Genomic DNA, 11342 nt, shown 5'->3' with positions numbered 1-11342 from the left:
ACCATGACCGCCTTTTTGATTTAAATTGTATCCAATTGTTAGAGCTAATGCTGGATTATTAGATGCTCAGGTGGCAAATATATGGTTCTGGAACATATATGAAAAATAACCACCTTACAAACCATAAAAAGCCAATGCTTATGCTGACCTACCTGTCTACCTTTTATGCTGAGAAAAGTCTCCAGATTTCACTGAAATTTCATATCACTTAATAATACCACATATCACATTTTAATCTTAATGTTAACTTTGGTTCCTCTCCCAACCTGCTTTCTGGTATTGTTTGATAATGTCCAGGAAACAGAGAAAGACTTCAAGCACCTCCCACAACTGAAGTTTCAGAATCTGTTTATAAACAGACTGCTTCTGGAATGAAGAGGAGACAGGGTTAGGGGCAAAATAAAGAAGACAATTGAGTGGGGAAGGGAGAAAAAAAGGGGAAAGAACAGTTAGGGAACACAGAGAAAATGTAAAAAGAGACAAGGGAGGTGAAGCAGAGTATTTCTAAATACACAATAATATGTTAAAGAATTAGTGGGCAAGAATTAAAGGAATTACAAAGGTAAAAGTAAGGGGCAGAATCCAAAGGAAGAAGAAATCCACAGGAAGAAGAGAGAAGTGGATGGGGGAGAACAAGGAGTAGAGTAACTGATTATTTTGGTATAGATATAAGGGACCTATCAGTTTTATCTAGAAACCAGCTATGTCTAACAAAGGCACACAGCAGTATTATCGAACAGAAAGCAGCGACTCTGCAGCTAGCATGCTCCGGGCAGGTAGGGAGGAGGGTGGCACAGACACGGACACAAAGGGTCGTGAGAGAAGAGAGTGCAACCCCTTTTGGCTGCCGGGGGCAATCGGACTGATTTTGGTTTTGCAGATAGCCTGTACCACTGGGCTGTTTGTGTACTTCTCAGTGTCCGTCTCTAAGGTGAGCAAATGCCTGGGCTGGGGGGTGAAAACATTTAAGAGCAGTGATTCTCAAACTGTGGGCTTCAGATTTATCAAAATGATCGTATCAAAGTGTTGTCTTTTTTGGAATAAAGTATAAATGTGCACAAGTTAAAAAGTAAAAGCAGGATGGAGTAAATTACAAAATACAAAAAGCTTGTGTATGTATATATATATATATATATATATATATGTGTGTGTGTGTGGTGTATATATATGTGTATATGTGTGTGTGGTGTATATATATGTGTATATGTGTGTGTGGTGTATATATATGTGTATATGTGTGTGTGTGTGGTGTATATATATGTGTATATGTGTGTGTGTGGTGTATATATATGTGTATATGTGTGTGTGTGTGTGTGGTGTATATATATGTGTATATGTGTGTGTGTGTGTGTGTGGTGTATATATATGTGTATATGTGTGTGTGTGGTGTATATATATATGTGTATATGTGTGTGTGTGTGGTGTATATATATGTGTATATATGTGTGTGTGTGGTGTATATATATGTGTATATATGTGTGTGTGTGGTGTATATATATATATGTGTATATGTGTGTGTGTGTGGTGTATATATATGTGTATATGTGTGTGTGTGTGGTGTATATATGTGTATATATGTGTGTGTGTGGTGTATATATATGTGTATATATATGTGTGTGTGGTGTATATATATGTGTATATATATGTGTATGTATATGTGTGTGTGGTGTATATATATGTGTATGTATATATTTGTGTGTGGTGTATATATATGTGTATGTATATATATGTGTGGTATATATATATGTGTGTATTTGTATATATATATGTGTGGTGTATATATATATATATGTGTGTAAATATGTATGTATATATGTGTGCATATATACATAAACATATATATATGTGTGCATGTAGATATGTTTATGTATATATATATATATATATATATATATGTATGTGTAAATATATACGGTATGTGTGTATACATATATATATATATGTGTGTGTATATATGTGTGTACAATGGCTTACATATTATTTCTGTAGTTCTACAGTAGTGTCAGGTGCTCTGTGAAGTCTGCGTTAATGAACAACATTATGACCTTTGATATGAAACTTTACACTTCTTTCAAACTCATAAAATCAATACATGTTTTTTGCGGTGTATGTGATTTGGTGTTGCTTGTATTTGTCTGTGTTTGTGTTAACTAAAACTCTTCTCTGGCTACGATTTGAGGTTCAAACCATAATATTAATCAATGCTTCATTTAGTGCGTATAACTGTATTTGAGAGAATAAATATTAATGGTTTAACTATACTTTTTTTTTAATTTAATGGTTTCTATACTTCGTTTAGTTATTCCCCTATTGTATAGATGAGGGAGTGGCTCTTGGAGCTCAGCACTTCTTGGAGCTGAGCATTCCTGGAAACTTCTCAAGCTAGCTGAAGTTTTGCTTTTATTGTGAAAGTGGCTTCCTGAAGAAATGGGGCTAGCCGAGGTAAAAACCCGGGAATGACCCAGGAAATCAGGGCTTCACCCAGAGACTCTGAGTTAAACCGACAGTGTTCCCAAATAAGCAAGTGAGAAGCACCTTATTAAAACACACCCGAATATGAGCCTCAATGGTTTTCAAATTAAATGTACAACAAATAATGATTAATGGCTACTTTTATCTGGATTCATTACTGTGTTTTTCTAGTCGTTTTTGCTACTGTAAGTAAACATATTAATGACTTTTCTGACACTGACAGAGCAAATAAAGGTGTATCATAACTAACTGTGAGTTTGTATGGGTTTGCAGGTTAAGTTAAATAATTAAAACGCCCTAACGTCAGTATGCATTATAAAATGCCAGCCCCACTTTGGCTTCTCCCATAATAACATCTGAGTTGGCCCTACATAACGCATAGTCAGTTTGGTGATAATAATTTGAAGCCTACTTGCATGAGAAGTCCACAGGGGTTCATCCTTTATAAATCATAGTGAATCACTGAGGTAGTTTGTATCCTACAAATTCCCAGGTTAATTAATACACTTAATGAAATTATCAGAGAAACCTCCTCCAAGTCATCTCACACACCTCACATAACATGCACGAAAACCCAAATGCTTACATGTGTGTAAACACATTTCTGCATTGAGGACCCTTATGCAGGTATGGTAGACGTATGTTCACAGTGTATTAAAGGTTAATATGGCAGGTGATGGAGCATGGCAGGAGTAGATATCCAGGTTACTGTAGCCAGGAGACAAGTACAGGTATAAGTAACACAATACTAGCACAGCTTGCAAGTATCCAAATAAGCATAAGTAATTGTGAGTTTGCGTGAATGTTAAGGTAAGCATGTGTGTGTGTGTGTTAGACTCTGTAATGTCTTTTCAATCTAACTAATACATATAACATACTTGGCCTCTAATTTCTTTGTCTCATGCAGATAAAAGTTGAAACGCAGGGTATGTCAGAAGAGCTACGTTGTCTTCAAATTATCAACACAATGGGCCGAGTGTCTGATAATGTGGAGTTTGACCCAGATGAATTCTCACTAAAGGAATCCTGTCAGAAGTTGGTCAATAGTATCAAGTCATACGTAACTCAGGTGAATTTGACATTACGTAAACATCAGCTTACAAAAGACAGCAGGTGTAGCAAATTTTATGATCACTTGGGTGCACTCTCATATTTACAGGTCACTGTTTTCCTGTTGCACAGAAACAATTACATTTTGGCTTTTACTAACCTCATTGCTAGCAATAGTCAGATAACAAAGGCGTCCTCAACCAGTCAAAAGTACATTCATTCTGCCTAATCTTCTCACGTCAGAGTAAATTGCTGCAAATGAGTTGCATTAATCACTAGACACATATAAGCCACAATTAGAGAGAGTAAAATGTAAAGGATCAAATGCATTATGCAAATAAGTGTCGACTGGAGGGGTGTAAAGCACACAGCCACTTTTCTCTGGAGCTGTGGAAACTTGTTCTCTGGAATAATGAATCACACCTGATTATTTGGAAGTCTGATGGGTGAAAATGGGTTTGGTGGATGTCAGAAGAATGCTACCTACCAGAATGCATAGTGCCTAATGTAAAGTTTAGTGGATAATGGTCTAAAGCTGTTTTTCAGGGTGTGGGCTATGCCTCTTAGTACCAGTGATTAATGCTACAGCAAGTTCCTCCACACACGTTTGGTGTGGAGGAACTTGATTGGCCTGCACAGAGCCATGACCCTAACACCATTGAACACCTTTAGATGAATGCCAATTGCAAGTCAGAGTTTCTCATCCAACATCAGTGCCTGAACGCCCAAAGGCTCTTTTGGCTGAATGGGCACAAATTCCCATCGACATACTCCAAAATCTTGTGGAAAGTTTTTTAAACACATCTCCTGCATGGAAAATAGCAGGGGTGGGAGTTAGCAGCGGGAGTGGAAGGAACATGCATATGAAGAAGACGTCTCATCATGTGCATTAGAGAGCGCTGGAGTGTACCTTTTAACACATAAAAAGATCTGGACTGAAAACTTATATAATGAAAAATAAACTACTTTACAATCAAAAGGATATTGGCAGTAAGGTAGTTTATGGATATTATTAATACTGGTTCATTCAAATATTTTCTGCCCTGCAGGTAACAGAGAGTGCAATGCAAAGAACAAAAATGATAGGTAAGTTATATGATAGAATAAGGAAATACACTGCTGGTGGCACGCAACACTTCTTTTACAAAGGTGAGGGTTTTTTTTGGATGACATGTGCGTTTTTTTTACATGCAACATTCAATGGTGATTTTTTTTTTGGTGTTAGAAAAGGTGGCAGCGTACATTGGTTCAAGCTGTAATGTTACATTAACATTTTCTAGTGTTCATTGAGATCAGACAGTGATCAGGATAAGATAATCCACAGTTTTGACTCTTAGATATACTCACAAAGCTAACATGATCATTACATCCAAAAAAAATAATGCTGAGTATTGATTATAATGAAGATGCTCGATTATTGTTTTGTTACATGATAACTAATGCACAACTTTACAATGTTTACAGTGTGCCCTTTACAATGACTTTTATGTCCACATGGCTATTATTATTATTATTATTATTATTATGTTCATCCTGTGTCTCCAGACAACAGAATGAAGAATATCACATATGGCTTAGATACATTACCTGACAGCGGATTTAATATTAAAACATCAGCTCATCTCACACTAAGAACCAATTCTTATTCAGGTGAGTTTAATTTGTGTGTACCCATAATGTATAAGATGGCTGAGTGGTAATGTATAATTAACTTTCTCTAATTTTAATGCGTAGGAAGAGTCATTAAAGCATCCCTTGACTGTGCGCTATTTGTTGGATCATGTTTGTTCTCCCCAAATAATGAGCGAAAGACTCACTGTGACAATAAATATTATTTGATCGTTAAATCATTAATTTAGTTAACAACCCTGTAACTTCATTCTTAGGACATACTTCCATTTACCACCTCGAATTCAGTATTTTGTAAGCAGGTAAACATTTAACCTAATAGAGGGTCATTATTGTTTACCTCCAAAACTTACACCAAAGCTTTCCGATATTGCCCAAAAGCTGTAAGCTTACACTAGCAAGCAGTCCAGCTATCTTGAACCACCCGTGGTGTACCCAATAAAGAACATTGTAAACAATTCACCAATCTGTCATCTTACCACTGAGGAACTCCCACCGCAAGATCCTACCTATCGAATATGAAGACATGACAAAAAGTTGGACAAGAGAGAGGGACGTTCTTCTGCTTTTTGTTATTTACTTTAAGGCAACCAGTTCTTGTTTGCTGTAGCCTTGGCACTATCCCTCGGCAGCTCTAACCACTCAACTGGCCCCTTGAAACTCATTGTCCTCAACAAGAGTTGATCAGGCCTCTTCTGTGTCTTCTGTCTCCAGGGCTCACTATACATTTGGTCTGTTCCCTTGTCTTTAGCTCCTGCTTTGTTGAAAATGACACTAGGTACTCATCTCCTTCCAGTTCCATCACTAGCTTGGGCAAGATTTTCAGGTTATCTAACAAACCCCCCTGGGCCACTCTGCCTTTGGGGGTTCCAATAATTTTGTTAGGAGTGCAGCTTTGTGAGACAGTTTGGAGTACAGATTTTATCCTAGCTGCCAGTACCAACACCTTCCACAAAAGTGTGGCAGACTGGTAGTAATTTAACAATAAAGCCTTATAAAATGTACTATTTATAATTATGATATATATAACATAATATGCCTTAAATAAGATCTTTATCCTTAGTTGTACTTGTTGAGTAATATTTCCTCTACTGAAAATAGAACATATATTCCTATAATCTCTGGGATGTGAACACAATCTTATAACACGATAGTGTGTGGTCACTGGAGTTTTAGAATGAGGATAATTGTTGCAAAGAACAGAATTGATATTATGCTTTTTTCCCTTTTAGGTGAGAAAACACTTGAAAATGAAAAATTTAGAATTCCTTACCAGTCCTGTCACTTCCCTGTAAAACAGTGGGATTCTAATGGTCCCTTGTCTCATGTGCAGAACATGATTTATCGGAATGGGCATCTCAATATACTTCAAGATGGGAAATACTATATTTATTCCCAAATCTATTTTCGATATCCTCATAATGAGGAATCTAGCACCTCGTCCATTATAGGCCACCAGCTGGTACAGTGCATAAATAAGAAGACATCCTATGTTGAACCCATTTTGCTTCTTAAAGGCATTGGTACAAAGTGCTGGTCTCCAGATGCAGAGTATGGACTCCATTCCATTCACCATGGAGGTGTTTTTGAGCTGAGATCTGGAGATGAGTTATTTGTCTCAGTCTCTTCTTTAAATATGGTCAATGCAGATGGTGCATCTAGCTTCTTTGGAGCTTTCATGCTCGATATGTGAAAACTCCTGAAAGAGTGGGTCTTTATGTTGTGTATTGAAAACATACACTGTAAAGCACAATGGTATACTTGAAAAAATACTGATGGCCAATATAGTTCAAATTAGACAATGTTATACTGGAAGCAAACAGTGAGAGTGGAATCTCAGCACTGTGTCATGCACTATTGTCATATATTCGATAATTGATGTTATCGGCTGTTTTTGCCATTTCTTTACGTCAAGTTTATTACATGCTAGTGTAGCCAAGGAGTTGACACTACAACCCTACTGCAAACTAGCCAGCCAATTCTCCCTTTACTTAAGTTGTTGGGGCTATATTAATTATGTCACTATGTATGCTTAGCTACTAGTATAGTGAAGCCCATTTGTGTATTTGTGTTGAAGCAGTAAAAAAGGCACCTTTCAAAAGAATTGAAAATGTTAATGCACTGTAACGGGTTAATGAAGGTTTTTGTAATTCATATGAGTTTTGCACCGGCAACAACTAAATAATTTTGTAAAACATGCTTCCTCTTGTAAAGGATGTCTGTAATCGTTATATTGTTAATAAAAAAAAACCTTTAACAGTATCAATTTCTTATGTCCATAATACAAAAAATCACAAAAAGATTTTAAAAAATCAGGAAACAATGGGGAAAAGTATACATTTTATTGCCAATGTGACCAGAGAAGAGAAACAAATTGATCTCTCTCCCCGTATACCAACTCCTGGCTTCTTTACGACGATTAAGTGTCAAGCAGATTGGCTCACCGGCTAATGCCTAGGTTATGATTGACTGAGGCTGTAGTTGAACTGCTAAAACAACTCCCTGCCAGGCACTCACATGGCTTGATTGCAGTCATAGTTTCACCCGGACTGCGAACATTATTGTGTGCGAGACTTGCTGACAAGGTAGGTGCCAGAGCACTCGCCATGAGGAGCAGGACATGGCAGGACCCGAGGTGTACGCGCACAAACATGGATTCTGTACTAAATTTTGCCTGATTATAAGATGACCCCCCCCAAATTCGAATGTTAATTTAGAAAAAAAAAAGACAAAACCTGAATATAAGAGTTTTTTATTAGTAAATATTAATTCATATATAAATAGTCGAATAGGGCATCTGCCACCAAGTACCAGTTTGCTATACCATCTAATATACTGAAAATCTTTGAGAAGTAAAGACTTTGTGTGGGAGTCTAATTGATTTATATAAGGTAGCCATGTTGTTAAGAACTTTTAAGTCATAGGCTTTTTATTTAAGGTAGTTTCCAGACAGTTCATTTTAAATGCAAAGAACAGTTTAGTGTTAAGTAAGGTCATTGAGGTGGGTGTAGGGTGTATCCACTGGTGCAGAATGGTCTTACGGCAGCCGCCAAGAGGATCTGCTGTAACCTTGAACAGGAGTGCTATAACCCCCAATATGGTAATTTCAGGGGTGAGTCACCTAGTAAGGCACCCAAGCTGACCTAATGCTGTAATGTCTCTCCAGGACCTAGCAATCTTGGGGCAAGTACAAGAACTGTGGTTGAGATCTGCAGCTATAGCCACGCACTTAGGGAACGTGTCCACCTCCCGGAGCTCCATGCAATGGATAAATATGCATGATGGATTATTTCCCGATGCATGTCAGTATGGGTGACTGCCAGATGTATTTTACAAAAGCCTAGAACCAGCCTCAACAGTTGCCTGGTAGTCCAAAGTAGGTATATGGTTTGTCCAGGTAAATACACCCTTGATCTAAGTCTTTTGCTCTGTGGGAATGGAGCAAGCTATAAAGACCCCTGGTTGAGTGTGGAGTATGCACCACACTTCTAATGAGAGTGTCCAACGAGTTGGACCAGTTGAGATCCATAAAGTTTTTGTTAACTTTATTTAACATGGAGGATGTTAAATAAAGTTTTAAAAAAAAAACCTGATGTTTTAATTTAAGCTCTGTGCGGCCGCAGACCTCTAAGGCCGGCCCTGGTGGGGGCTTCCCGGCCCCTTAGGGTGGCGGACCCGGTCGCAGTTGCGGTGGGCTTAAGGGGCCCTGCGTTAATGCGGCCGTAAAGTCCTGACTGGGCCCATTTTAAGGTAGAGCTGCAGCTCCATCAGCCCCTAAGTCAATCCGGCCCTGCCGCGGGCCCGGTCGCAGTTGCTGCTTGCTCCGGCAACAAGGTAAGTAGGGTGAGGGAGGGGGGTGCAGTGAGAAGGGGCAGAGAGGGGTTAGATAGTGAGAAATGGGGAGAGGGGATACATATTGAGAAGTGGGGAAGGGGGTACATAGTGAAAAGGGGGAACATAGAAGGGGCAGATAAGATGAGGAGAAGGGGTAGTGTGAATGCGTATGAGAATGAATGAATAAATGTGTGGATGAATTGTGTGAATGCGTATGACAATTAATGAATTCATGTGTGGATGAATTGCTTGAATGATTTGTGAGACTGCATTAATGAATGTGTGAATGAGTGAGTAAATGCAAAGATGGTACATGAAGGGTGGGCTTTAACAATAAATAAATAAATAAAAATGGGCTGCTCAGGCTTAATTGCCCGGGCCTATTTTTTGTCCCAGTCCGGGCCTGGTGGACGAGGAGCATCTATAGTTCAAGCAGGCCAAGAGTGTGTATCAGATTTTATGGAGAAAGTGGGACACCTCAGGGTTTATTGACTCATCCACAGAGCTGATTATAAACAAATATTATATAAGTTAAATGTATTGCCCACACAGCAAAGGCTTAAAGTAGCTCAGTTAAGCATTTTGCTGTAAGGCTTGGTTGCACTCATGGTTGCTAATCTTTAGTTACTTGTAAAAGGCAGTGATCCCACCTCTTTACCCAATGTCAACTCCTATATGCACCTTAAATTCTCAGCTCCTCTGCTTGTTGCTGCGCACCAGATGGTCAGTCAACTCCAGCAAGCAAGGAGAAATGAGTCATTGCAGGTTCTTCCTATAGTTTTTTTTTACGTTTTAAATAATTGAAGTACTACAAAGAACTTCAATATGTATTCTTTTTTGGTGAGGCTGTGTGGAACTTTAAACTGAAACCTCTAGATTGGTAACAGACACATCTGTTACACAACACATCACATATCTGTGATAACACAAAATGTGGTCTAGCAGAGCAAACAATCCCCAACAAAGGGACGACATGAAAATGTAAGGGCACCACCCAGCTATGATATGCATATGATGGCTGGAATGTCTCTTTAAGGTCCTAGAAACAAGTTTTGCTGGATTGTTTGAGCATAACACCTTTGCTGTATACTATAATTTAAATCATCTTTTGGTTTGAAATCAGTTGAATCACTTGACATTTGCCTAAATAAGACTTGTATTACTACAGGATACATGTTTTTCAAACTCACATGCTAATATTCCATTGAGCACAATTGTGAGGAAGTCAAAAAAATACTTCTAGCTTCCTGTTGAGGAAATCTCAGGGAGCTTAGAACCATGTAAGCAGCAGCAAATCCAATTTTGTTAGGCATCAAAAACTATTTTAGATCAATCTAAATACAATCTGCTTTGAGGCTTTAGTGTAAGTACTGTAGGTTAGCCAGAGATTGACATACACTCTGATTTGTAAATACAATTAAGGGTGTGTTAGGTTTGACCTTTATCTGCACTTTGTCTTTCAGTTTCATTTTTATGTAAATTATTTCACTGGGTGTCTCAGATTCCAGAAGTATCTATTGGCACACAAGGGTAAACCCTGGTACAAGAGTACACAGAGAGCTCAAATGTTAGATAAATGTTAGCTGTAACGTTTATGATACCTAAGAGGTGCATATTTTAAATCATACAGTGCTGTTGCAAGCCTGGAATGTATCAGTAAGATTTTTTTATAAATAATTAAAGAACTAGTAATGATGTGCATCTATTTATATTTAGACATATCTCCTTGCAAGACAGTGTCAGGTAAACAATAAAGAACAAAACAAGTGACATAAGCCAGGTTGTTAAATACACAGAAATAATAAAAAAAAAATCACAGTTGCTTTTTCAAACTTTCTCTCTACCAGTGAACCTGTTTTACCCCCTGCAGCAACATTCCCTGCTTACAGTAAAACCCCACATAGGTAGTTTTTATGTTAAAAAATGCTACATCTATCCTTTATATATTACCCTTGTGACAGTGTCAAAGGATTGGTTGTAGAAGTAAGGTATTTTGGACCATGAATATTACAGGTCTCACTCTAGGTATGGGAAGTTCGGATCATTAAAGTGAATCGGATCATTTTGACTCGTTCACTGAAATGATCCGATTCATGATCCGCATCTTCGGATCACTCAGTGTGACTCACAGGAGTTACTGTTTTCCAGTAACTCCGTGCAGGCACACGAACGGTTGGCCCCACCCCGTTCATTACTCAATGAATCCTCCCCCCTGCCTACTCCAGTGATGTCAATGAAGGCAGAGAGTCGTTCAAAGATTCGGATCTTACAGGGATCCGAATCTTACAGTGAACCGGATCACTGTAATAGCCGGATAATTGTAAGATCCGGATCTTTGAACGACTCTCTGCCTTCAT

The 11342-nt window shown here is 38.2% G+C and overlaps 1 protein-coding gene across 1 annotated transcript; it reads left to right on the top strand.

Annotated features, from left to right (window-relative positions):
* Nucleotides 1–354: 354 nt before the first annotated feature.
* Nucleotides 355–7405, top strand: LOC128503459 (tumor necrosis factor ligand superfamily member 10-like). The gene is made up of 5 exons (XM_053473555.1): nt 355–931; nt 3380–3541; nt 4572–4608; nt 5068–5172; nt 6384–7405. The coding sequence occupies exons 1-5, from the start codon at nt 704–706 to the stop codon at nt 6842–6844; spliced, it is 993 nt and encodes a 330-aa protein (XP_053329530.1). The 5' UTR covers nt 355–703; the 3' UTR covers nt 6845–7405.
* The last annotated feature ends 3937 nt before the right edge of the window (nt 7406–11342 follow it).

Source organism: Spea bombifrons, chromosome 8 (genome assembly GCF_027358695.1).
Source record: "Spea bombifrons isolate aSpeBom1 chromosome 8, aSpeBom1.2.pri, whole genome shotgun sequence".
NCBI classification, from domain to species: Eukaryota; Metazoa; Chordata; class Amphibia; order Anura; family Pelobatidae; genus Spea; species Spea bombifrons.
The sequence above is the reverse complement of the archived record's forward strand: the minus strand, read 5'-3'. Positions and strand labels throughout refer to the sequence as shown.

What these genes read in the sequence shown, in the direction of transcription:
- LOC128503459 (XM_053473555.1), top strand. Translation starts at nt 704, where the DNA reads ATGTCTAACAAAGGCACACAGCAGTATTATCGAACAGAAAGCAGCGAC. An exon ending in TCAAGTCATACGTAACTCAG is followed by an intron (nt 3,542 to 4,571) that starts GTGAATTTGACA and finishes TCTGCCCTGCAG; the next exon opens with GTAACAGAGAGTGCAATGCA. An exon ending in AAGAACCAATTCTTATTCAG is followed by an intron (nt 5,173 to 6,383) that starts GTGAGTTTAATT and finishes TTTCCCTTTTAG; the next exon opens with GTGAGAAAACACTTGAAAAT.